The sequence below is a fragment of the Orcinus orca genome, chromosome 3 (assembly GCF_937001465.1).
Source record: "Orcinus orca chromosome 3, mOrcOrc1.1, whole genome shotgun sequence".
Taxonomy (NCBI): domain Eukaryota; kingdom Metazoa; phylum Chordata; class Mammalia; order Artiodactyla; family Delphinidae; genus Orcinus; species Orcinus orca.
In genome coordinates, this window is record NC_064561.1 from 72740253 (window position 1) to 72767554 (window position 27302).

Here is a 27302-nt window from a genome sequence, read left to right on the forward strand (position 1 = left end):
CTGTGCTGATCTGGGCGTGGTGCATGCTGCCTTAGGGAAACGGTTTTACAGGACGACTTAGAATTCAGAGGTGCATGGCTGTCCCCGAGACGGAGGCAGAAGAAAGCCTGTTAGACTTTTATCACATACAAATTGTCAGGGGAACTTAAGGGTTGTGGAAATTGCCTTTCCAAGTGTTTTCTTCATTACTTAAAATAGCTTCTAAGTGTTTGATGTCTAGCCCTCAAATTTTAAGCAGTTACAGAAGCCAAGTTCGGCAAATCTAAGAGCTGAGAAGTATAGATAGGGATACTGAGCCATCTGCAAAATTGCTGATGAGAGATGCAAATGAATCATTTTCATTCAGCCATCTGTGTTTTTCATGGGAGAAATGTAAATATACATCTCTCATTTGCCAATTACACCTTTCCTGATAAGAGGGGTGTAAGAAGATGACTTGAAATGTGATGTGAGGAGAATTTACTGCTAAGAACTAGAGGCAGGGCACTTCTTACTGATGCCAGCCTGGATTTGGGGATTTTAGGTGGACACAGGGTTTCCCGAGCACCTGGGAGTCTGAACAGTGGGTGAGGCTGGCTCACCCCACCAGCTATGTGAGGACAGGCCACTCCCTTCCTCCCCTTTGGGCTCCAGTTTTCTCTTCTTACTAGATGGTTCCCAATTCTGTCTTTCCAATCCTGTTTGTTTTTAAAATGAATCTTCATATGGGCATCAACAGTTACTATGTGACAGCCACACAACCTTCTCTGAGGGTACCCCAGGCCTTACCTCTCTTTCCCCAGTGACTAACGCACAAACTCCCATCCTGGGCTAGTCACGGGTCCTGGCGGGGATAAGAGGGTGGCATTGCCTTTGACCTCTGCTCTGCCAGTTCTGTTTTGCCTGCAAAGGGCATGGCATTGCAGAGAGTTGGTGGGGGCACAGTTACCGAGCTCTTCCAGGCAGTTCCCCGCTGGAACCGCCCACACTGAACAGGGAGGACACACACAGCATAAACTACCCAGCCAGGGGCTCCTGGCCTCTCCTCAGCCCCTTACTGGCACCTCTCTCTGTGCCAGCCCAGGGTCCTTCCTGTTGGTACTCCAGTTAAAGCCCATTTGGTGACCCTCAGCAGGAGGTGTGATAAGAGGTGGCCCTGATGCTGCCACACACCAAACTTGTCTGGTGACACCGGAGCCACAGCTGGTACAAACCCGTTAGACTTAGCACAGCTAAAGATATGTTTGCCTGTTTCAAAAGCAAGAACACATTTCGTTCTTGATTTTAAGATCTATTTTAGAAAATGTCTTAAAATATTTTTTAAGTATAAAGGAAATAATAGAACATATCCCTGTTCCGCTGTCCAAAGATAATCACTGCTAACACATTTCTTGTCTTTTGAATGCATAGTTTAGCAGTTACTTCTCACGTGGACATGCAGGTGAATTAAGCCCCCCAGTCTCAAGCCCACAGTTCTTGAACCAGTCAGCAAGCAGAGCCAGGACTCAAAATCAGACTTGTGACTCTGGGATCAGAGCAGTTGCTACTGCAGCATGAGACACCTCCCATAAATCACTCTTCTCCAGGTTCTCCTAGCGACAGACGATACCCGTTAACAGCCCAGACCCCTTGGATAGTGCTGATGGTGTTCGTCACAAAGTGGGTTTAGAAAACACTTGGTCAAAAAAGTTTGGGTGTCTTACTGGAGCAGTGGGTGGAGACGTTAGTGTGCTCCTGCATAGAAGTCTCCCAGGAAGCACTCACCAGACCCATTGGTTCCAGAACCACCACCTTTACATTGCAACTTTTGGGACAGGAATCCTGGAACATGCTCTGGGAGACATGGGCTGGCCTGTTATATATTTCCTGGTAGGAGCAGACCCAAGACCAGTGTCTTCAGATCTGACAAGAGGCAGAGAATGAGAACAAATCTGGAAAGGCAGGTCTGCTATGGAGACCTGTAGTTGGAGAAAGGCTCCTCTTCTAGGAGAGGAAAATAGTTCCATCCTAAAAGCACTGTCCAATTAATTCTGTCAAAACTAACAGGATCGGTTAGTCAGGGAGAAGAACAGGGCAGCAGACATGCTATCTGGGTTACTTTCCCAGGAGGTTTGTTCCGAACTGTGTCAGAGATTTATAGATATCGGTACATCATAATTAAATGCACATTAATCCACTTGAGGATAGGGCGGTTGGAGACCCCCGAAAGGCGATTAATTGGAGGCTACAAACATTCTGACACATTTGGTCAAGTTAGATGGTTATGGCTCGGCCTTCTGGGAGGCTAGGGAGAGGGTTTACTGTGACCTTGGCTGAAGTTCCTGGTGGCCACGCGTCCTAACGCCAACTTTCCAAGGGTGGGGGTTGGCTTGGCGTCCCCCCACCCCACCCCGCCACCGAGGGAGGAGACTGCAGGACAAGCAGTTTCCGGCTCGAGCTTCCGTGGGAATCACAAGGCAGCAGGCAGCTGCAGCCCTCCTGGACCAGGTGGTCGGGGGGCCCGGGCAGACGTGCTGGAGCTGGAGAGCCGGCCTGGGCTCGGCACCTAGCACGCGTGCTACTGCAGGGGGACCCAGCTCACTGCTTCTGTCTTGTCCCCTCCAGCCGCTGTCAGCGCAGGCCATGGCCTGCCCGCCAAGTTTGTGATCCACTGTAACAGTCCAGTCTGGGGTGCAGACAAGTGTGAGGAACTTCTGGAAAAGACAGTGAAGAACTGCTTGGCCCTGGCGGATGACAAGAAGCTGAAGTCCATCGCCTTTCCATCCATCGGCAGCGGCAGGTAAGGGCCCACGGCCTGTCCCCCTGCGTATGCGGCCCATGCTTGCAGGGAGCTCCGACTGTGCCCATGGTCGGCTAAGGCTACTTTCAAGCACTTGCCTTTGTTGAGGAGACCGGAAGCTCGAAATCGGGAAGAACATAGACATTAATTGTGAGGGACAGTTGAAGGGATGTAGGGAGACAGGAAGCCTGAGGAGAGAATCAGACTTGAGCCGTGACAGCAGATGTCATCACAGAAGGTGACCCTTGAAGGACACTAAGACCTTAGGTGGGTGGGGAGGCGTGAATGCAGGGATACTGAGCGGGAGAGCCCCTCCCAGACCCAGCCCATATAGCTGTGTTACACTTCTGTCCCCGAACCCCAGCATCCTCTGGGCACAGCCCTCTGCCCCTTATCTTTGTATTCCCAAGCATCCTCCACCTCCCCAAAACCTGCTTGCTCTCCCTGTGCCTCACTGCCCTGCTGATGAGGTGGATCTGAGTGGGCAGATACGTGAGAGTGAGATAGGGCTGGGCCTCCCCCACCTCCCAGCCCTGAAATCTCCCCAGGGAGACTCACGGAGGCTGTGGGGAGCAGCGCAACTGCCCCTAAGACAGACACGCAACCCAGAGGGCCCGCACTGGAAGGGTGTAGTCCTTGAGCCGCTGATGAGGCAGACAGGATTCAGCCACAACCCCCAACCACCCCCGCTCCCGGGTGGTGCACCCCCAGATGCCAGCACACAGCCCATCAGGTCCTGCCTGTCAGGGCAGCCCTGGGCGCGGGCCTGGCTAACCAGCTGCGTGATGGCATGCAAATTAACCCCCCCTCTGAATCCAGCCCCCTACTCTGTAAAATAGATGTGACCGTCCCCCCACGCAGCCTCTCAGGACTGCTCGGAAATTAAAGGAGCTCTCCAAAGGGAGCATGCTTTGAGAACTCTCTGCCACGATGAAGATATGAGGGCTGCCTCTGAGGCTGTGTCTCACTGCCTGCCACATCTCCACGGTCCTCCCTACCAAGGGTCTGAGCAGCAGGCCTCTGGAAGGCTCGCCCTCTGGATGGGGCACGGAAGCAAAGGGAAACTGGCCTTCAGAGCTGCTGCAGCCCCGGACTCTGTATCATCCCTGGGGCTTCCCATGGAGATCGGGAGCCTTCCAGGGTCTCTGCCAGAAGTCCCTCCCAGTTCCCGAGGAAGGCGGGCTGTGCGGTGGCAACACAGGTCCCAGCACACTGACGTCCCGTGACACCGCAGGCTGCATCGCCCTCCTGGGAGAGCCTGAGTCACAGTCCTCAGCACTATTCCGTGTGTGTATAGAAAGCTGCTCTTCTCAAAGCACTTCTCTTCCAAACCCATGAGGAGGACAGAGAGTGGATTTTGCTGTTTTTATCTTGGGCAGGCCTTGTAATTCTGCTTCCCTGAACAGTGCCATCACTGAGGGTCCCACACCCCAAGTGCCAGGGACAGAGCTAGTCCGGGCGGAATTCCTGTCACATCTGCTCAAGCAGAGCTTAGTCGCTGTACCCAGAAGGCCTTGCTTACAGGCAGACAGGCACTGTGCCCCAGGGCTTCCTGTGGGCCAGGGCAGTCACACGTGACTGGTGGACCCACCAGAGGACCTGCTGTGGGAAAAGATCTTCCTCTGGAGCCTCTGTCACTGCCTGCCTCCATCTGGGACAGAAGGAGCATTCCTCTGCAGTCCCTCCTGGAGGTGAGCTGTGGGCGCCGCACCTCCCCTCTCTTCCCCTCCTGGCCTTGGCCCTGGCCCTGCAGTTCCGGGCAGCCGAGGCCTCCCAGACCAGGTGCTCCTTTGTGTGAGGGCCCCTCAGTCCTCTGCACTGACAGTGGGCTCTCTTCTGGGACTTACTTACTAGCACAAAGAAGCTGGTGTCGGGGGAGGGGCCCTGAGCAGAGGACAGGTGAACCCGCACACGGCCCCCAGCCTCGCGTTCCCACACTCACTCCGCCCTGTGCCGAGCTCTGCAGGGACATCCAGAGCTGACACGATTGTTGTTCTGGACTGCCATCTATGTTTCCCGTCACCATACATCTTCATTCCATTCGCTTCTGCCAAAAGCATCTGTTGAGCATCATTTTAAAAGTCAATACCATTTAAATGCCTGTTGAAAGCAGAGCTGACAGAGCTAGAGCATCTAACAGCCTTTTTCGGTCGGCTCTAAGAGCACCTGGCGAAGACGAGCATCCTTCATAAGCTGGTCAGCAAGCACCTAGCAGGTTAAACTTTCCCAGGAACTGTGGAGAGGTGTATAGGTGTAGGTGCCCGATTCAGTCCCAGAGTCAATTCAAGACCTTTTTTTTTTTTTTTTTTTTTTTTTTTTTTTACAAAGTGCTTTTGGATCTGAGCATAATTAGCTAACTTCCTGCTTCTCCCACCTTCCCAGCCCCCCACCTCCCATGGAAGTTCTGTTCTTCAGCACTGCGCTGCTGTGTGACCTTTGGTAAATGAATCACCCTCTCTGTCCCTGGCCTGCCTTATCAGCTAGTGAGGCTAAGGGCCTGCCCTTCCTCACACACGGTTCTGAGGCTCAGTTAATTAGTGTTTCGGAGGCACTTTGATCTACTCTGATGAAAGGTGCTTCCGAGGAGAGACGCAATAGGAGCCTTTATTGGAGGTAATAATTTCATGCTCTTTCATATGACTAGTGGGAAATTTTTAATTGAAGCGTAAAAGTCATGCCCATAAAAGAGCATCTGTTATTACAAACGTATTTACATTTTTCACGGAGTAAAAAGTTTTAAAAAATAATCAATCAGTTGAAAGCTTTTAAGAGGGCGGAATGCCAAAGTCAAGCACATGTGCATAGCCACCCAGCCCCACATCTGTCGGGCAGACCTTGCCCCACAGAGCCGTGTAAACAGCTGCCCTCTCTTTCATGAGCAAAGACTGGGATTATACCAGAGCCGGCCAGTAAATCACAGTGGGGTTTAGGAGGGGAAATAAAACAGCTTGTTTGTGGCATCCAGTGTCTCTGGCATAAAAGTCATGTTGGAATTAAAACAATATAAATGCAAAACATGTTGGTGAAGAGCTGTGGGATCACTTTCTCTCAGCTGAGGCCCAGCATCTTGGGCATGTGGACGATGACCACAGCCCTACAACTCCCTTCCTCCAGCCCATCGGCCCCCAAGACTGGGGGCCAATCTTAAAGCCCACTGGAGGCAAATGAGACCCGGGGTGTAACCCTGGCCTCGGGAAACCACCTCTGGCATCCGGACCTCCTGTCCTTGGGCATCCTGGTCACAATATTGATAGATACCCCACTCCCTCCGCTTTGTTTGACATTAGGGGACGACCCCTCTCCGGAGAGGCAGTACTTGGGGAATAGCTAGTTTGGGGCTTTGATTAAACTCTCCTTAGGTTTATGAGCCTAAAGGAAAGCCAGTTTGTTTTCTTGAAGCTACCACTTGTGGGTATTCATTGAGTCCCAGGCACTGTGCTAATCCCTTCGTCTGCAGTATCTCACAACCCCACAAAGTGAGCAGCGCTATTAATTCCACTCAAAGGCAAAGACACAGAAGCTTAGAGGGGTCAAGTCACTCACCAGAGGTCACACGGCGTGTACTTGGTAGAGCCAGAATTTGCTCAGAGGTCCTTGGCCTCAGTGCTCTCGGTATTAGGCACACGGAACCCCTGCCTCCTGTCCCCTTTGGTCAACAGACCCACCTCCGAGCATCCTGCCAGAGGATCACCCCACTGCCTCTGCGCTCTCTGTGTGAGTGGATTCTAGAGAACCTTGGAAACACCTCTTGGAATTCCCTGACCTGCCCAGGCAGAGCTGTCAGCCTCCCTACCCCCTCGGTGTGGGCCTCAGAAGACAAATATAAAGGACAGAGACAAACTGAATTGGGGAGAATTACTTATTAACCCAAAACACGTGAGCCCTGGAGTGAGAGAAGGTAAGAGGCCTCTGTTGGGTCGTGCTGCCCTGGCCTCTCTCTAGCTTTGGAGGCATTGGGCCCATCACCATCCCCTTCTGAATTTTAGCTTCACCCTCTTATAACCCGCTGCTCTCAGCTCAGGACCTTGATAGCCTGCCCTTTACCTCTGGATGGGGTAGTCTCTGGCTGGGCAGTTACTCAAAGCCAGACAGAACACAGGAACGCCCAGGAGCACAGTGTGCGGGAAACCTAATCCCAGCAGAGGAGGGTCCACGTGGGGTGACAGACATTTTGCCCACGTCACCCAGGCTGCCAAGACGCCCTGCCCTGTCCATCTCCCAAACAGCCCAGACCATTAGACAGGTGGCCTGGTCCAGCAAAAAAAACAGCAGAGTCCATCTAGAATCTGCTTTAACTCCTATTTAGCCTTCAGGGTCAGGCTCCTAAACTTGCTCCTCCAGAGGATCCATCCACGCTTTCCAACCCCCAGGACACAGCCTCTCCTCACGGCAATCTCCGGGTCCCTGATCAGCCGGCTCAGCACAGCCCCTGGCCTGGAGTCCTTAGCATCTGCCCTGTCCCGCCCTGGAGGCTGAGCTCACCAGGAGCAGGGATGAGGAGGGGCCCAGCACAGCTGGAGGGAGCAAATCCTCTTCTGTGTTGTGGCCCTGTGAACTCACGTCTCTGCCATCAGATGGGACAGTGGACAAGCAACCAATGTGTACAGCCCCCGGCCATCACTGAGCAGGTGACCCGGGAGGGCACCAGGTGGGAGGTAGCCCATGGGGTCCCCTTGCAACAGCCAGGGAAACTGAGGTCTAAGACACTTGGGAAAGGCTGTTGCAGACACAGCTGGAGCGACTTCAGGGGGAAGCTCAGACACCTCCTTAGTCGGGTCAAGGCAATAAAAAAGGTCTAAGTCTAAGATAAACTCCATGTGGGGTGGGAAGCACTTGGCCGCAGGGGAACTTAAGACATTTGGCGTGAGCACAGCTGGCAGGGTCAGGAGCCGAATGGGAACAGGAGGGGCACCCATCTCACGGAGAGCCGCATCTGCATCACCACCACTGTCGTCACTGCCATCGCCAAGCAGTACCTAGTTTCCAGTGGAGAAAACTAATGCCAAGAGAGGTGAACGCCTGCTCCCGAGGGCAGCTAAGATTGAAACTGGAATCTGACTGGAGTGCAGAAGCCCTTACCTGCCCTTGCTCTAATGCGCCTTGAGGAGGGGCCATCTGGTCTCATCCAGAAGGCGGACACGGTACAGCGGTAGAACAGAGTGACCGTCACAGAAGCAGTAAGCCTGAGCTGGGGAGGACGGCACAAAGACCTGGCCAGAAGGGCTGTGGTTATTCGACAAAAGAACCCAGCCAGCCAGCCAGGAAGCCACACGATGAGTGAGATGCGTAGGCAAGCCACTGTCCTCAAGCTGCTCAGTACTGCACCAGGGGACCCCGACGGGGCCCCTGCCACACCGCAGCGTGCCCGTGGCCCTCCAAGAGAACGGGACATCCCAGACCCGGCAGCAGCCCTCTGGGGCCCTGATGCTGACTTTGTCAGCACAGGGAAGCAGCAAAGATAGCAGCAGTCACCCAGTCCCAGCTGTCATGGGGTCGGGTTGGGAAGGCCATTTTCCACTGTGTGGGCCTTTAGAAAGACCCTTCGAGACTACCCCCTTTAGAGACGACACTGTCGATTGAGGGCTCTCTGTACGGTATTTTGTTCGATACACACAGCCTCCCCAGGTAATAAATACTTGACTACCTACCCCATTTCACCAGGTGGGGAAACAAGGCACAGAGACAGGGCCCAGACGCAAATCCCGTGTGGCTCCAGGCCACTGCGTGTGCCACAGCTGCCCCTGTTTTGAGGGTGCAGGGCCTCTGCATGTAAAGCACGCTTGTGAAAGCATCCACGTCTACATTCCATTTCATTACAAATACTTCTAACTGTGCCTACTAGAAAACATTTTTGGGACCCACCTGGAAACGTCAGGAAAGCCATCACCTCTTCCATTCCTTCCTGGCGGCTTGCGTGGTCCAGAGGGGCCATAGTCGCATGGCTGGGTCTCTCCTTTAGGCTGTGAGTGCCTCAGACAGAGGGGTGGGTTTGTCAACAAGACGTTTTCCTGGAAACAAATCATATTCACAGTTCACCCAACAGCAACCTTGAAGGACAAGGCCAGACCAGCCCAAGCTCCCTTAACAGTATGGGCTGCAGGTCTGTGACCTTTGATCCCGACCTTTCTTCCCAATGCAGGTTCTTAACCTTTGGGCCCACCCTGAGTGCGTGTAGAACAGTGGATCTCAAAGCATGGTCCTCAGGCTCACCTCATCTGATTTCCTGGGCGGAGCCTGGCAGCCTGCGTCTTGGCCGGCCCTCCGTAATCCTGACAGAGGCTAATGTTGAGAACTGTTGATGTAGAGGAACGGGAACTGATGTCCCTTCGGTCAGAGTCACACATCCCTTTTCAAGGGTCCAAGGCAGAGGCATAGAAAGCTGTGGGAGAAGGTCTGTGTCAGAAAACGCTGGGCATAGGCGGAGTGACCAGCCTGCTGCGGGTGCTCCAGGGGGTCCTGCGGCCACACCCTGCGTCTCTGCACCGCACCACATCTCTCCTGGCTCGGGCAGAGCGGCCACAGGGTGGCATAAGGGCAGCTCACGAAGCCCAGGCCAGGGTCAGCTCAGGCTGGGCAAACACCAGAGGAGATGGGCTGTGACCATCAGGCCACACAACAGACAGCTTGCTCTTCAGGGAAGTTCCACAGGCCCTCACCTCGGCCCAGCTCACCTGCAACGTGCAGGAGGGCACCCTTAGTGGGGGAGCTTGGGGCTGGTGGAGCGTGGTCTCGGGCTTCCAGTGCAGAGGCAACTCTTTGCCGTTCTCTCAGCCTCCGCCTAGCCAGGTCGTGCCCACAGGCCGAGCTCTGCCTGGGGCAGCGGCCCTCAGAGTCCCTGGCCTGAGCTCAGGCTGCTTCCAGTGGCGGGCCGGGCCCCGCTGTCCTGCCGTAGCCTCGCAGCCCTGCCCACTCTCGCCTGTCTGCCCAGGGGCTACCGCCGCCTCAGGCTTTCCTCTGCAGGAACGAAATGAGTCCTTAGGGCAGCTCCTATATTTACAGCAGGAGAATAAACACTTGCTCTTCGTGAGGTGTTTAAAATGGGCCCTCATTCGCGTGACCCTGTGCCCGCGCTCTGCCACGGCTGGCCTGGCCCCTGCCTCAGGAGTAGGGTTGCTTGGAGGAAGGGCGGCCCCTATAAGGGTGCGAGCTGGGTGCCCCACGACACACTCACTGCGGAGAGGCCCTCAAAGCAGAAGGTCGGGCTCACTCCATCCAGTGCTTTCCAGCGCGTGTCTTGTTCCGGACGGTATAGCCTTTGTGCTCCTTGACTCCTGTGAAAATAGTCAAGGCGGCCGAGCCAGGTGTTGTGAGGACAGCTTCTTCCCAGACTGAGCCTGCAGGCCCCAAGTGGGGAAGGGTGCGAGGGGTATCACCTGCCACGCGGGGTCCCCACCCTCCCCACTTCCAGCACAGCCCCTCTTCCCACCACCCTCCATCCCAGCCCGCCTTTTGGTCCCCCCAACTCTGCTGGTGGTCGGAGCCCCAGGGTCTCCTCAGGAGGAAGCCGCCTGTCCGGCAGCCCTGGCCTGGCCGGAGCGCCCCTGCAGCTCTCTCTCAGACTCTGACCCTGGTCTGGTTCACAGGCTCGTGTGTGCTGGCTGCCAGGCAGGAGTGCCTTGTGCCTGGGGGTGGGGGAGGCACCTGCACGTGAGGGGCCCCAACTCTAGGTCACACCCTACTACTGCCTGCAGGCTCCTCTGCACAGGCTAGGAACGGGCCTGGGGTGACACCCTGGTCCTCTAAAAAGGAACTTCACTTCTAAAGCATCCACGAGTTGCTAGGGGTCCACTGCCAAGCTAGGTGAAGCCCTGTTTGATCAAAAACAAGTCGCAAGAATGGTTTTCTCCTTGGCTCTGAAAGGCTCTGAAAAGCCCTGAGTGCTGACAATAGAATAAGTGTGACCCTCCAAAAGAAGCCGCTGAGGTGGTCCACAACTCATGGCACTTAGCGAGTGAGCCTAGGAGAAATCCCGCACCTGACACATTTGAAAACCTCTCACCTGGCAGCAGGTACCCCATCCGAAGGAAAGCCCCGGCCGAAACTGGCAGGTTGACCCAGCACTTCGGACTCCACTGGACCCGCAGGCTCCGGGCAGACTGAAGACGATCTGCTTAGGAACAAAGAAATCCCCATGGAGACCAGCCCCTCACTCTCACCCTCAGTATCCTGGACTGTAAACCGGGGTCAGTAGGGATTTGAATCCAGGGCCGCTGGCTCCAAAGTCCACGTTATTTCCCCCAGACTAGGCAAGTTGACACATTGCTGCCATGGTCCTCCTGCACCTGCAGCGTTGACCAGGAACAGCCCCAGCACACACAGAGCGAGGAGCGCCTGTCCTCCTAGTCCTGCTTTCACATTCTTGCCTGAGCTCTGAGCCCCTGCCTCCAGAATTGCCACGTGACGTTTACTTTAAATGGAATTGTATGGGAATTCACACCAGTTTGGCTTGGAGACTGGGATGCTGTCCCTTGAGATGAAGAGCCTACTTGTCCCAGGGTAACGACCTGCACGCAGCTCCCCAAGGCCTGGGCCTATGGGGTGTCCAAGCTGGAGTGTGCCGGGAGGTGGATTCCTGCCGCCCATGAAATCTGAAGGCCAGTGTGAAGGATGTAACCCTCTACTAGCGTGAATGGAGGCTCGTGCTTCCTGGAGAAGCTCCAGCCTCCAGCCGTCCCTGAGGCTGAGACCCCTGGGGGGGCCTTTGGGAGCCTGGGCTGTGTCTCAAGGCCCATGCTGGTCCCGGTGATGTTGGGAAAAGAACCGTGGGCGCTCACACTGCCTGCGGGAGACTACACTCAGCCCACACGCCGTGAAACACAGATTCTGTCGCCTTGCTGGCATGCTGCCTCTCAGAGCACAGCACATTCTCCTGCGGGCCATAGTTCTCTGTCTACTCATTCTTCCCCTGTCTGGTGGCACTGGGCTGTCTCACGCCTGTGTACAGGCAGCCAGAGGTCGAGTACCACTTGTGGACCCTGACCCAACGCGAGGCCACTGCAGCACAGAGGGCCTCGAGGGGCTCGCGGAGGGAGGATGTGGCCAGGGAGGGGGTCCTGTGGCCGCCATGGCCCCCTAGTTGCTGAGCCGTCGTTCTCTCTCTTGCAGGAACGGTTTTCCGAAGCAGACGGCAGCTCAGCTGATCCTGAAGGCCATCTCCAGTTACTTCGTGTCAACAATGTCCTCTTCCATCAAAACGGTGTATTTTGTGCTTTTTGACAGCGAGAGTATAGGCATCTACGTGCAGGAAATGGCCAAGCTGGACGCCAACTAGGCTGAGGAACTGCAGAACCAGCCCGCACCGTGCCCCCGCCTCCAATTTGAAAGAAAGAAAAGGAAAAAAAAAAAAAGATTCCCTCCACTCCTAGTGGGAGGCGGGAACCCTTTCATTTTTTTCAGTTTTGCTCATCTAGGGAAAATAAGGTTTTGGTTTCCAGTTTAATTGTTTTTGACCTTCTAAAATGTTTTTACGTTAGCACTGATAGTTGACATTACTGTTGTTAAGCACTGTGTTCCAGACCGTGTCTGACTTTAGTGTAACCTAGGAGATTTTATAGTTTTATTTTAATGAAATCCTGCTTGACGCAGAGCAGCGGGGAGAGCAGTGTCTTCTACGTGGGGCAGAGTCCAGGAAGCCCATTTTGTAACCATGTGTCGTGGTGCTTTATTGTACACCCAGTGGCATTCTTTTTACTATAATGTTCTTTTTTTTCCCCTCAAGAAGAAAAATCATGAATCTGCAGCAGACTTAATTTTTGTTTACTCTTTGTCTTAATGATGGATTTGAAAATGAAAGAGTTAAAAGGCAGAACAGAATCTGTTGTCCTTAATTATATTTGCAATTTGGAATTCGTGTGAATTGATTTAGTAAAATGTTAAACTGTTGCGACTGGCGTGTTCCAAGTTATTGTGCCCTCGAGTCCTAAGTCGGTTTCTCTCGTCACAGGATGGGGCACCTTGGGTGGGGCAGCCCACCTCCAGGAAGCACCACAGTGGCCATTGCACCCCCTGGGGTGGGGAGAGCATCTTCAGGCCCTGATCCCCATTTCATGGATGAGGAAGCAGATGTACCAAAAGCCATGTGGGCGGCAAGTGGGCGGCTGGTACTCCAGCCCAGATCTCTAGCCCAGCTCTCTCCTGCTATCTGCCCCCTCCCAACGATCTCTCTGGCTCATGGCTGGACCCAGAGCCCCTGGGCCACTTGCCAGATGGGGCTACAGAAGGCTTGAGCCCTCTGCTGGGGCTTTGTTGGGTCTGTTGTCCCTACAGGATGAGGCCCCTGGCGCCAGGAGCTTTCCAAAGGCAAGGTGCCACCACCAAGGCCCCCAAGACATGCTGTCACCTCTACATGCCTTCTCGCAGCTGTGGGTGTTTAGGGATGATCCCAGCTGCACCAGAGTAGCTTAACTCTGGTCACCTAAACTTCTTAGCAAGGACTTCCCTGGTGGCGCAGTGGTTAAGAAGCCACCTGCCGATGCAGGGGACACGGGTTCGATCCCTGGTCCGGGAAGATCCCACATGCCGTGGAGCAACTAAGCCGTGTGCCACAACTACTGAGCCCGTGTGCCACAACTACTGAAGCCCACACTCCCTAGAGCCTGTGCTCCGCAACAAGAGAAGCCACCATAATGAGAAGTGCACACACCTCAACGAAGAGTAGCCCGCTTGCTGCAACTAGAGAAACCCCGCGTGGCAACGAAGACCCAACGCAGCCAAAAGTAAATAAAAATTAAACTTGTTAGCAAAATGCAGACATTATTTGCTTTAGAAGGTACTTTTACCTTAATCTAAATTTGCCTAAAATGCACAGAAGACTGCTCTTGTCGCTTTAAAAGGAAATGTGCCTGATTCTAAAGCAGACTTTACCCAGGAGGAAATACGCAGCACACTGCACATCATGGATGAATGTAAAGGATCGTTTCTCCTTTCCAAACTGTGCTTAATGAAATCAAAATAGAATTCCTAAGCCATCACACAACCAATCTTTTCAGTTTAAAAGCAGCTACTTCTCACTCAAACCTGAAAGATTTTTCAAATTTTTCCTAAACGTAAGGTGTTATTAAAACTTTTACATTTTTTCCCCAAGATCTTTACTGGGTATAGATGACATATTCCTACTTATTGATTAGATTTTGGCAAAAAGAGAGAAAGTTTATCATTGCCTTTTCAAGAAGATGCATCTTGGGATTAACATATACACGCTACTATATATAAGATAGATAATCAAAAAGGACCTACTGTATAGCACAGGGAACTATACTCAGTATTCTCTAATAACCTAAATGGGAAAAGAATTTGAAAAAGAATAGATACGTGTATATGTATAACTGAATCACTTTGCTGTACACCTGAAACTAACACAACTTTGTAAGCCAACTATACTCCAATATGAAAATAAAAACAAAAACAGAATAAAAAGAAGATGAATCTTAAAAATGAATTCACTCCATAAATAATATTAGCAAACTGTCTGCCTGGACAAACCATACCGAGTAGCTATTCACCCAAGAGCGTTGTTTCTGCAGGTAGAATCTGCGGCGTGTAGGGTGATGAGAAGTACGCTGTGGTTACTGTGAGTTTGTGATACTGATTATTTATTGTGCGCCTGGCACTGTGTTGAGTCTCTTGTGGGTACCATTCATTCTTCCTTGTGATAACCCTGTAGGGCAGGGTCCTTTTGTTAGAGCCATTTTACAGCTGAGAACACCGAGGCTGCCAGAGATTGAGTAACTTGTAAATGGCTTCTAGGTAAATGGCGTTCACTTCCTTCGCTCTGGAGAAGGAACACCTTAGAAGCCAATCCTGTGTTTAGCGGAGATCGTCCACTAGATGTCGCTAAAAGGATTGGGAAGTCAAGAGAGGACAGGGCAGCAGGTTTCTGCTCTTCCTTGGGCTTGCACGAAAGAATAGATTGCATTTGTCAGGATTTGCGTGAATTATTTACCATAATCAGCTAAATGTTTCTAAACTTTCAATAATCCAGAGTGCGCTGTGCCCCTGAGCTGTGGGCTCACTGAAGAAATTGTTTCCAATGAAACTGAGGGAAAGAGAGCCAACCCCCAGCCTGGGAGCCCCACCATCTCTAAACCACCCAGGCTGTTTTTAAAACTGGGATCAAAAATTGTTCTCTGATGTCAGCCTCATGTTTTCAGGGAAGAAAGAAAACAGTTCATTACTTTTTCTTTTTAAAAAAAAAAAAAAGGTATAACTACAAGGAACCAGTTGAAATATACACATACCTCAAATGAAGACAAGTTTGCAGTTAGTAAAATTTACCAGAAGTGAAATTATTCTGTGAAGGGGGAAAACTGCAGGTTCTGGAGAGGTAACGGCTGTCCCGCCCTCCCCTTTGCCTTGAGCTGTGTCAGAGGCAGGCTTGCAGTGAGGGCTGTGGAGCGGAGCCCCTCCTCCGGGGCCGCACAGCCTGGGATGCAGCCTGGGATGGTGGCAGCAGCAGAAACACGCCCTCCCGCTTATTTCTGAGGATCAAACTTTGCCCTCAGCAGCTGGGCTCTGCCCTGAAAAGTCCAGACGATTTCGTCAGCGTGCCTCATGAGCTCCCTTAAATGACATCTGAGATCTAACACAGCGCCATGGCTCCACCTGGGACCACACTGACAATAATAATTACTGTGTGTGTGTGTGTGTGTGTGCGCGGCGTCTGTGTGCACACAGGCACATGCGTACGTGTACACGGGTCCTCTACATCCATCATTTCATCTACTTCTCATGACAACCCTATGAGGTTAACCATACTATCCCTATGTTACAGATTAGAAAGGTCACACAGCTATCAGTGGTGGAATGGGGTTTGAACCCAGCTGTCTGACTCTACAAGTAGAGCTCCCGTGGGACTGACCTCTCCTTTGTTATGTACCCACAAATTCTGCTCCAGTGAGGCAGGGCTTCTTGCCTATTCACTGATACATCCTGTGCAGCTGGCCCTGGGGGCATAGACAGCACCTGTTGGATGACAGGCGGTTAGAGACGTGTACTTAAAGCAATCCAGTGGCCGAGAAAAGACTTATTGGGTGCTGACTATGAATGAAGCCTCAGATTAGGGCCTCTTGCAAAAGCAGGTGAGACACTGCTTCTGTCCAGCAGAGTGGGTGAACCACAGACTCAGCTGCTATATTGCCAGGGAGGGGCTCAGTGTGGGGAGCTGCACCCATGGGCACTCTGAGAGTGCTCAGGGAGGCTTTCTTGGAGCAGATAACCTAGAGCCAGACTTTGTGGGAAAGGTTGGAATCTTCTAGGCCAAGAGAGCAAGGTGATAGGTGACAAGTAGCAGGACGGTGCACAGGCATCTTGGCCCCAGCCGGGGAAGCTCGCTGTGTCCCTGTGCTGGGAAGCCCAGGGCTGCACCCCACTTGCAGCCAGGCAGCCATGTCAGCCCTGGCTCTACCCCCAGCCCTGCCCCTGGCATGTGGAGCTGTCCGTCTGTGGATGTGTTTATCTGGCAGAGTTCCTCCTTCCCATTCAGGGTCAGGTGGCTGTGTTTGGTCACAGCTACAGTTAGCCCTGACAGAGAAAAGGAGGCAAGAAGCAAGAAAAGAAAAGAGAAAAGGGGAAGGGGAAGGCGAGGGGGAAGGGGAGGGGAGGAGAGGGGAAGGGGAGGGGAGGGAGGAGGGGAAGGGGAGGGGAGGGAGGAGGGGAAGGGGAGGGGAGGGAGGAGGGGAAGGGGAGGGGAGGGAGGAGGGGAAGGGGAGGGGAGGGAGGAGGGGAAGGGGAGGAAACAAGAGATGGGCAGTAATTTCCCTCTCTCATCCCATCACAAACCCCTGGAAATCCTGAGGTCCCACAGCTGGGCTGGCCTGTTCTTAAGTCTTGCCTTTCTGGGGAAGGTGGAAGCCTGGGCCAGTCAATTCAGAGGGCAGGTAATCCCCTTGTTTCCTTATGTGTCACTCAGGCTGCATCGTCAATCACCCTGATTGGCCCAGCTCTCATCAGGGGCCATGGTGGCTGGGGGATGGCGTGGCCCATTTATTCATTAGCAAATGCGATGTTTAATTTTCACGGCCAGGCGCCACTGGCCAGTGTTATCTTGGGAGCTGGCCTTGGTGCCGCCTTGAAGCGATCCACCCGAAGGCACTGGGGGCGGGAGGAGTGTCTGGGGCCCAACCCTGGCCGAGAAGAAAGGGAAACGCTCAATGGCAAGGGGTGAGGCCACCTTTTCTTTGGCTTTTCTTCCATTTATAACCTGGCCCGTTGTGTTTGCTTCTGGGGGCCCCGATATCAAAATAATATCGCATGACCCTCCTGACAGGCAAGGCAATAAAACTGCTCATTAATCCCGGCCCCCATCACCGCCCCTCCATACTCCTCAGCAAAGGTGTGTAAATAGACTGGCCTTTCCCTGACCCCTAAAAACCAACCCAGCCAGGGGCTCCTTTGTCAAACTCGGAGAAAGAGCCTCAGAAGTACTCTCTCCACAGACGGCACTTGCCCCTCCCTCCCATTCTCCCACAAACCGGCCCACATCCACGCACACTCACCCGTACTCACGCTTACACGTGCACACACACACCCGCGCTCATGCACACACACACGCTCTCATTCACCTAAGGAGGGAGACTCCAGACCCTCTGGGCCAGCAGAGGCAGAGTCGAGGGACGTGCAGAGAGACATCCAACTTGAACAGAATCAGCCAGGACTCAGTTTTCTGTAAAACAGCTAAAATTTCTGCTCAGAGACGCCCTCCCTGGCCTGTTTCGCCCTGTGAATGTGCAGCTTCCGCTAACACTCCCTTAGCGTGCTTAGTGGGGGCACCCACACTGCCCTCCAGAGCCCGCTGGGGTCCAGCGCCCGCAGCAGAGGGGGCGCCGTCATGTGCCCTGGAGCACACGCCGCAGGTAACGTAATCACCGGGGAAGAGGCCACAGATGGTCCTGAAATCTGTCCCGGTGTTACAAGTTAAAGGTCACTGTCTGGGCTGTGGATGTATGACGACACTGCAGGGAGGGTAGAAAGCTCAGAGTCCCAGAATGAGACCCCGCAAAGCTTCTTGTGTCCAAAGCCCAGGAACCAGAGCTACATACAACCTCAACACAGAGGAACACGGCCCTAGAACGCGTGTAAGCAGGTCATGCGTGCCTTGCTGGCAGGAGTCCCTTCCAGGCCTGAGCTCTTGGGCAGGCCACCACCATAGCTGGTCCAGGTGGGTCCCCAGGCTCGACCTTCTCGACACATCCACCTGTGTACCCCATGCCCAGTCTGGCTGGGAAACCTGATATTTCTGTACCTTGAAACGACAAAGCTTCCTAAGCTTAGGAGAATAAATTAGAGTTGAGTTCAAGTAGGCTCAGCTGCGGCCGATGGGCAAATTGATTTGCTTCCCATCTGGGAGATTAAATTCCACTGCCCCAAAATGGCAGCAGGGTAATGAGCTGTCAGTCAAACAGTGCAGAGCCGGGCTGGGCGCGTAATTGAACCCTGGCAGCTCCTTATTAGGGTCCCCGCAGGTCCTGGCTACGGATTCCCACCTTGAGGCGGCCTCCGAGCCCCAGGAGAGAACGCACTTACTTGGCGCTGCTACACATCCTCTGGAGGGAAATGTCACCTTGGGCAAGGGGGGCGCCAACTTCGGGGAACTTTGACTTAGCCAAGTACTTATGATATGCTTGTCAACAGCCACTGACGGCCCCTGCAGGATTTAATTATGGGCAAATCCAAACACCTGGGAGGATGCTGACAGCATTCACTGAGATGACACCCAGGAGACCTCGCTTCCCAGGGGGCCCTCACCTGAACCCTCCACTGCCTTATGTGTCCCCAGCCACCCCTAGGGCTTCTCAGAGGACAGCACCCTGAAACCATCACCACACCCCACTCAGCCCTTTCTAGCATGCAAGACCTGCATGCACACTGCTGGTTCAATCCTCACGGTGCCCGGGGTGATGGTCAGTGTCTCCATTTATAAAAGGGATAAGGAAACGGGACCCATGGAAGTTTAGAAGCCGCCTTCAAAGTCTACAAAGGCCTGGGAATCGAGGAAGGCTGGTCTTCCTCTCCAGCCTCCCCTTCCCATCTGTGCCGACTCTGTTTCAGGCCACTCCTATCTTGCTTTCAAGATTTTGCATGTGTCAGTTCCTCAGCTTGGAACACGCTACTGCCGCCTTTTTGTAATCCTGCTCAATCCTTCAGGTCTCTGTTCTTAGACCTCCCTTCCTCCCTGACCCCGCTGTCCAGCCAGGTATCTTCCCTCAGGGTAGCCTGCACACCCACCAGTCACAGCACTGTACCTACTGGACAGCTCTCATGTGCTGACGTGGCTGTCTCCCCATCAGATAGCAAGCGCCGTTCATTCTCACACATCCCCTGAGCCTCTGGGCCAAGCACTGTGCTAAGCTCTGGATGTACAGCAGTGAGAAAGTAGAGAAGACCCCAACCCTCCACGAGGCCAGGGACCAGAGCCCCTGCACCCTGCAGCACGCTCGGTGCCTCGCCCAGAGGGTCTGGGGCAGAAGAGGGGCTCTCTCTCAGGGCTGCATGAATCACTGGTCAAGCCGAGCCCGCTGGGACCTCGAAGGCCAGTCATCAGGCAGAGCGCCTGACTCAGAGGAGGCAGTGGGAAGAATGGGGCGGACGGGGCCATTCCTGACACTCTGGTTCTGTAGAAGTCAGCCAGGGGCAACACCCCGCTGGCTCTCTGGCTTCGTGTGGGTACAGAGAGGCTTCAGAGCGAAGGCTGATGTTGGCACTAGGCCTCAGCTTGGCACCAGCTTGCCGCACTGCTAACCACAGCCTGGATCTCATGGCATCTGGTGCTTCTGCTTCCCCTGGCTCTTGATTTGAAAAGGGTGTGGACATGGAACCTTTCCGGCTAGATGCTAAATCCACAGTATCAATAAACAGGGGAAATAGTGGGAAATGTGTGCAGGAGAAACCTCTGAATTATGGCAGCCGAGAGCCCTTGCCTGTGTACCAGTGAGGCTGGGGGCACACATTTTACAGGCCAGGGTATTAACCCCAGGGCTGGTGTCCTTGATGGGCCTGGTGACCTGACGTACAAGTCTGAGTCAGGAAGCTTCTCACAGCCCCAGCCCCGTAACAGGAGGACCAGGTCCTGCTGCCAGCTCAGTCCAAGGCCTAGCTTCTGGCTCTGCCACAGGGAGAGAGAGGCTGTGATCACAAGCACATAGCACACGTTGGCCCTGGTGAGTCTCCACCATGCCCCGGACGGGATGTGTGTCCGACCCTGTGCTGCCCAGACCACCACAGCACAGGGCAGAATCACAGTGATGTAGAACCTTCGAGACCCTGTCTGCCACCTCCACACTCGGGTGGAAAACCACAGTAACAACACAGCCAGAGACGCGACCACGTGTCGAGAAGTGGCAGCGGTGTGAATGCCAGGAACACCAAGAAGCCTGCATGCGTTCTCTATCAACCCTTCCTAATGACCCTGAAAATGAACATGATTATCCCCTCTCTAGGTGAGAGAGCTTGGATCAGAGAGGTGAAGTGACCTGGCCAGGCGATAGAGCATGAACCTGGCAGAACGGGATTCAAAACCAGGAATGAGTCACTCTGAAGTCAACCCTTGCTCATTCTAGTACACTGCCTCCCAGTGGCCGCAAAAGGTAAATTATCCCATTTCACAGGTGAGGAAAAGTGAGGAGGGGATCAGTGCCTTACACGATGCCACAGAGCCAGGGAGACGCCGGCCTTGGACGCCCTCCTGGGCCTCCCAGGTAGAGATCCAGGGCTCTGGCGAAGCCTGAACTGACACAGGAAGCAGCACCGAGCTCTGCTCCTCCGCAGGCTGGGGACCCGGCCGGGGCCTTCCAGTAATTAGTGGGCCCTAGTTAAGACCAAGTCGTGCCGTTCCTGGGCCAGGACTTGTTTTTGTTCCCAGGCGAGGCCCTCGCAGGAAGGCCAGGCGCACGTGCGCAGCCCCATAAATCCAGCCGGCGTCGCTCATTACAACGTTCCACTTCACGACTCCTCCGCCCCAGCCGCTCGGGCTTCGCGGCTGCCGGGCCTCCCTGCAGCCGAGCTCGGCCGCCCGGCACCGCCCGCAGCCCAGACATGAGCTCATCCAGCGCACGGTGTGTGAGGAAGTGGCTGGCAGCGCTCACGGCTGCGAAGGGAAAATGTGCCCATTAAGGCTGTCAGCTGTCAGCCCCCCACCGATACACCCCGCCCTGCCGTGGCAGGACCACCCCACTCCGGGCCCTGCCCACCCTCCAGTTCACGCGGAGGTGCCCCCATGATGGGGCCTGTCCATTCCTGGGGTGTGTGGGCTCCGAGAGTGGCCGCAGGCAGTCGAAGCAGGGCAGGGAGGACTTGGGTGGTAAGAGAAGTGGGATCAGAGACAGCGGCCCTGAGCACCGTCCCGGCTTCAGCAGCTGACCACCGCCCTGTGGTCCCCTGACCCCTCCGACCCTCCATCCCTACAGCTGTGCGATGGGAAGCCACACCTCGTCCTGGCCGGGAAAGCACTGCTCTGCAGCCCATGACCTTGAGCCTCTGTACTTTGGTGTCCCGTTGGTACAAAACCTGGCTGGTCCTTTATCTCTGTGGTCTGAGGAACTGCTAGGGGATGAAGCGCTGACGAGTCACCCCACCTCTTGTGGGCGTGGTCTCATCTGTTAAAATAGAGTTGGCAGCACAGCGTCAGGGACAAATGCATAATCAAAGTGATCTACTTCTTGCTATTGCTCTGATTCCCATAAAGGCTAGAAGCTATGTACCTGTCATGGCTAGAATCCAAATTCTGGCTATGGTCAATGTTTGACAGTAGCTCATCTCCATGGGAGCCAAGTTCAAGGGAACCCGGCTGGGTGGTTATCAACACCATGGTCCATTCTAACCCAACATCGATTGTATGTGGCTGAGAGGCTGGAGTCATCGGCGAGCCCTTCCCCACCCTGTGCTATCACAGCTCAGAGAGGAGCTGGGCAATGCCCAGTTTGGAGGGAACCTTCTAGAACTGTGCTGGCCAATACAGTAGCCATTAGCTACATGTGGCTATTTAAATTTAAATTAATTAAGACTAAATAAAATTAGGAATTCAGTTCCTCATTTTCACGGTCACATTGTAAGTACTCAGCAGCCACAACACTGGGCAGCTCTGTTCTAGAACATCAGTCCCTGGAGCCCTTCTGAGCAACTCCCCAAGGTTTTCATACCATTTAATTTAGTGTATGGAGCAAAAACCACGGCCAGGGCATTTCCACCAGCAAGTGCCTCTATGTTACCAATAATGACAAGGACAGTGACTGATCGTCAGGGTGGAAACAGTAATACCCACGCACTGACGGTTTCTAGGTTCCAGGCCCTGTGCTGCTTACCTCACACTCATTATCACATTTAACCCCTACCTTCTGAATCCTCTACGGTTGGGGACATATCTCCATTTTACTCAAGACAAAATGGACTCAGGAACTCAAGCAAGGCGTAGTGGCAACACTAGCTCCAACTTCAAAGCCAGCCTCCCCTCAGGTGCAGATCTCAGTCACACCTTCTCCTGTGCTTTGACTACAGTTGCACCCCGAGGGATGCTTGCTCTTTCCAAAAGGTGCCAGTTCTCTTCCTGCCTTTCACTTAGCTTTGAACTTCTCTTCCTCTCAGGAAAGCTCAGACTTGTTTGTGAAGGCCCCTCCCGGCCAGTGGGGCTGCCCTGGCCCCATCAGCTACCCTAGTTCCTAGAGGGACCTGCTCACTGGGCCCACCCGGGGCCAGGTACCATGGGGGCAGCCCACGGATGAAGGCCCTAGCTGTGCTGCCAACCCCCTTCAGGGAGCGTGGCCTTCTGCAGGGTCAGGTCAGCAGGGTTAAAAGGGACACCAGGTGTCAGGTGGACACCCCAGTGTACGCACCTCTGAGCAGGAGGTGTTCCTGCCCCAAGCCCTAGCTGTGGCGCACACCAAGGCACGGAGACAGGACGGGGGTGACGGCGGCCAGGCCCCTGGAGTGAGCCCCAGCACCTTCATTCACTTGTCTATGGTTCATTGAACAAGTGAACGCCAGGCACTGGGTTCAAGCAGCCTGCGGGCCTCAGGCAGCCCCTGCATTGGGACCCTCTGCCTGCTGGCATGCATCCACTGCAGTCATGCCAGCTAAACCAGGGCTTCCAGGCTTTGAGCTGAAGCAACACCTAAATGGGATCACAACCCCGTGCTGGAGGCCGAGAGATGGACCATGCCCTCCCCAGGGCCCGAGCCTACATGTGTCCCGCTGAAGACCTAGGACTCTGGTTTAAGAGCCTTTTTATAGATTCCTATAAAGGAGAAAGTGAACTTTTAACATGTTCGCACTCCACTAAGTCAATATGCATGAAAGGGACAACAGCTGAGCTTCCTCTGCGCAAATGCGGTCCAGCAGGGCTGGAGGGTAGCATGGGTGCCACCCAGCTACTGCAGGCATCTGTGGCTGCTTCTCCTCACCCCTGGGACTGGAGCATGGCCCCCAATTAGCAGGCCGCTATCCACCAGACCATGCGCGGGCACTGGTGATGCCGGAAAGCCCTCCCCGGCTGGGCTAATGGGTGGCTCCTGCCCTCACTCAGCCAAGACGGGCCCCCAGACGCACGGTTTTCATGGGAAGATTTAGAGGAGGGGAAATGCGGAAGCTGTAAAGTTTTACTAGGAATTCTCAACCATCCTCCTTTGGCCCCAACACTCATGCTGCCCTTCATTTTTAAGAGGGCTTCCTTTCTGCTTTGAACTTACCCCTTAAATCTAAGCACCCCTGTGCCTGCCTCCAGGATCCAGGATCCAGCCTCAGACTCCAGAGATGCCCACCCAGGAGGAACAGGACGAGAGAGCGTGGGCATCCCAGAAGGCCTTCTCCTGCCCAGCCTCGCCCTGGAACAACCCCCAAGGATGCCGTCTGCCCGCCTGCCATCACGCCAAGGTCACGGGAACGAAGGTTTCACGCCTGAGACAGGACACATCTTGGGTCAGGTTTGCAGACATGTGCACAGCTCTCTCTCTGTTCACTCATTTGCATGAGCATTTGCATGTGTGCAAGGCCTCCTGGGCATGTGGTGGGCATTAGCTCAGTGGTTAAGAAAGCAGATATTTGAGTCAATTCCTGGGTTCGAGTCCCGGCTGTGCCACTTGTTAGCTGTAACCTTGGGTGGGTCACTTAGCTTCTCTGAGTCTACAACTAATCTCTAAAATAGGAACAGTGATACCCCCTGCCCCAAACACACACCCACCCACCATGAGGTTGCTGTGAATATTAAATGCCATGGTGCAAGCACTCCATAAATGGTAGCTTAGAGCCTAAAAACTCTGAGAGGAAGACACCAGTCTCCCCTTCTGGAGAACGAGGGAAGTGAGAAGGTTAATCGACGTACCCAAAGTCCCATGGGAGAAAGAGACAGAACTGTGTTTAAGTCTCAGGTCTTTCAGACTCCTAAGCCCACGACCATGAACTCTTTACTACAAAACATCCTAGGCTTGAGAGCCAAGCAGACCCTTCAATCAGTGAGAAATCAAGAAACTTAGCTGGAATTTTGTAATTAGCAGCTCTACAAAGAAATCATTTTCATTTCGGCCCCATGGTTTAATTCTGTTTCTTAGTTTGAGCTGGCGATGGTGGAGGGTAGTGGTGGTATTATAATGTTTTCAGTGCTTAAGGGAGTCAGTCTAGTGTGGGGGGCCAGTTTACTATCTGCTGCAGAAAATCAAACCCCTACCCCATGGGCAGTTAACTAAACATGGCTCCGAGAGGCCAGGCCCTGCAGCCTCCCAGCCGTGGAGGCCAGGCCGACAGAAGTCCTCTGGCTGTGCGCTCAGGGAGGGAGGGGTGGGGAGGGATTGCAGATAGGAGTCAAGGCTGCCTGGCATCCCCCTCAAAGAGCTGGCATCTCTCCGCCACATCCTAGTCTGGAAATACCTGGAAAATTGATATCTCTTTGCAAATTCTGAGGACTGTCTGCTAACCACCTTTGCGGAATTCTTACCTTCTAGGAGAATTTCTTGGAATCATTCACGAAATAGTTTCTCCTTGTTTCTGAATGGAGCAAAACCTTCTCAGTGTAAAGTCATGTAAAACATAGGCCTGTGGCGATGCTCAGGTTTAGAATCAACCAGTGGTACAAGGCAGAAGTAAGTGGCTGGATCCACGGGGAACACCTGGATAGCAGGTGGGGAAACTGAGGCCCCAGTGCAGAGGGACCACTCAAGACCCAGTTACCAGCTTTGCATCAGTGCTGGGGAGGTAAGCGTCACTGTCTTGGTCTGTCTGCCTTTCTGTCTTTGCCTCACCCTCCTTTATAACAGCCTTGAAACGCCCAAATCCCATGGTAATTGTCTGTGCTAAATTCCTCTTTGGATAAAGAGCTGAATTGTTTTTCCAAGTTGCTAAAAGGTCCAGAAATGTGTAGGTCAATCAGGTTCTAGGAAGGGGCCCACCAGGAGCAAAGGCTGGCCTATTCATGGAAGATTCCGGAGGCCTTAGGAAAAAGCAAAACGCCAAAGTTGATGCACCCCCGCATCCCACCCCCTGTCCATCAACACAGCCTGATGGTTCCTCTAACAAAGCCAGTTGCCAACCGCACGCTGTCTTCTTTAAGCCGTGGTGAAGATGTTGGTTTAGCGGTTGCTCTCTGAGTACGCCAAAGCCAAAGGTATTTCTGCAAAAGCTCACAGATTCTACTGCTGTGCTGGCTTTCTATACATGCAAGAAAGTGGAGTGAGTGCTCCTGTGTTCGCTGAAAGCACCCGGAACCCATCTTTTGGCTGGCGCTCAGCCTTCTGGGAGCTCTGCCCTCTGGAACACTGCTATAAAGCCAGAGATTGTGGAAGAAATGCAGCCGGATGGAGAAACTGTTGTCGCAAAGCTCACAGTTGTGACTCATGTGGAAAAAGGGGCTCCATTCCACATCAGTGAGACTGATCTTCCCTCAGTGGCCTGATATTCTTTCTGTTTGCTCCTAATATGCTGTTGGATGCAACTCTGAAGGAAATGAACAGTGAGAAGACAGAGGATGCTCACAGAGACACACCAGCGGAGTGTCGGGTAGTAGCAAGGGAAGAACAGGAAACCCATGCAGAAGAACTGGTGCAGAACAGCGGCTGGGGGCCACTTCAGGTAGAGGCTCTGGAGCAGATCTAGGACAGGCCCTCTGCTCATCATCTCATTCAGCCCAAGCTCAGGTCTTAGTGTGTGTATTAGTTTCTCACTGCTGCTGTCATGAATTATCTAGAACTTAGTGGCTTAAAACAACACAAGTTATCCTACAGTTCTATAGGTCAGAAGTCCACAATAGGTCTACTGCACTAAAAATCAAGGTGTCACCAGGCTGTGCTCCTTCTGGGCTTGAAGGGAGAATCTGTTTCTTTGCCTTTTCCAGCAACTAGAGGCCCCCTACAGTCTCTGGCTCGCGCCCCTTCTTTCACCTGCAAAGCCGGCTGTGTAGCACCTTCTGACTTCTCTCTGACTCTCTGCGACCTCTGCTTCTGTCATCACATGTCCTTTTCTGACTCTGACACTCCTGCCTTCCTCTCTCACTTCTAGGGCCCTTATGATTATTACATTGACCCAACCGTATAATCCAAGATAATCTCGAAATCTTTAACTTAATCACATCTGCAAAGTCTCCTGTGCCACGTAAAGGGGATTAGGATTGGACCTCGTTGGGGGCTGTTACTCTATCTACAGCAGTGTCTTCAGGGACCCCTGGGGCATAAGTGGTCCTCACACCACAAAGAACAGGGAAAGATGGACTCGCCATCAGAAAAGGGTTAGCAGAATCCATGTGTCACCGAGGGAAGGAAATCCAGTAGATGACACACATCTTTCCCTACAAAGTGCTCTTTCTCCCAGTGTCACCTGATGAACATGAATTTGAGGGCCTCTGCCGGCCCAGGGGGCACAAGGACCCTCTCCTGTGCCTGGGCTGTCTCCAGGGTCAGGCATGCCCTTGGCCCTTGTGGGAAGTAGGACCTGGGCCCTCCACTGCTTAACCCAAACCTTCCCCCACCTGGCTGCCATGCCCCACTCAAATCTTTCATGGCATCACCTAATGAAGCTGCAAATGTGGTCTCCAGCCACTTGGTTTTTGATAAGTTTTCAAGCCTGTGAAGTCCTGGCAGGGGGTGAAATAGGGGTGGATGCAGAGTCACAGAGGGCCCGGGGAATGGGCTCTGAGCACCCCCGTACCAGCTACACACAGCAGCTCCCACACGACGTACACAGCCAGCAGGTTGAGAACGGAGCTCTGGAGCCCATGAACCCCGGTTCAATGCCTACTTCTGCAGCTGGCTGAGCCCGCGGGCCCTGACACGACCACAGTCACAGGCACAGTGAAGCCTAGTGGGTAAGTATCTACCCTTCTCCAATCGTCAGGCTTGGTGGCTTTCTCCTAATTCTCTCTGGGGTCCTAGACTGCCTGCTTTTCTCCCCGGCAACCCAGGCTCCTCTGCAGCCTTCACCTAGAAAAGGCCCTCGTCTCCTGGCGTCCCAGGAGGACTCAGGGAGTCAGGCGGGGTAGACCAGTCCCATCTGAGAGGGGAGCAGAGGCCTCACCTGCCAGGCTCCTTGCAGAAACTACGGGGAGGGACCCTCCCCCTTCAACCGCCTGCTGACCCCA

At 53.7% G+C, this 27302-nt stretch overlaps 1 protein-coding gene and 1 long non-coding RNA gene across 13 annotated transcripts in view; one reads left to right on the plus strand and one right to left on the minus strand.

The window, feature by feature from the left end:
- The window catches only part of LOC101284614 (core histone macro-H2A.1), an 80095-nt gene extending 67455 nt beyond the window's left edge, over nucleotides 1-12640 (plus strand). For 4 of the 7 annotated variants that reach the window (XM_004282104.4, XM_004282107.3, XM_012537559.3 and 1 more), the window contains exons 8-9: nucleotides 2584-2758; nucleotides 11864-12640. In XM_004282104.4, coding sequence (XP_004282152.1) covers nucleotides 2584-2758; nucleotides 11864-12029 — 341 coding nt within the window. In that variant the 3' untranslated portion in view covers nucleotides 12030-12640. Of the gene's footprint in view, nucleotides 1-2583; nucleotides 2759-11863 lie in introns of those variants that run through there. The other 3 variants (XM_049708508.1, XM_012537561.3, XM_049708509.1) reach the window with 1 other exon arrangement.
- LOC117197567 (uncharacterized) overlaps nucleotides 2070-27302 on the minus strand; it is a 215344-nt gene continuing 190111 nt past the window's right edge. For 5 of the 6 annotated variants that reach the window (XR_007476759.1, XR_007476760.1, XR_007476758.1 and 2 more), the window contains 4 exons: nucleotides 10758-10865; nucleotides 8969-10029; nucleotides 8621-8766; nucleotides 2070-4818 (listed from right to left, as the gene is read on the minus strand). This is a non-coding gene — a long non-coding RNA (uncharacterized LOC117197567). Of the gene's footprint in view, nucleotides 4819-8620; nucleotides 8767-8968; nucleotides 10030-10757; nucleotides 10958-27302 lie in introns of those variants that run through there. The other variant, XR_007476756.1, reaches the window with a different exon arrangement.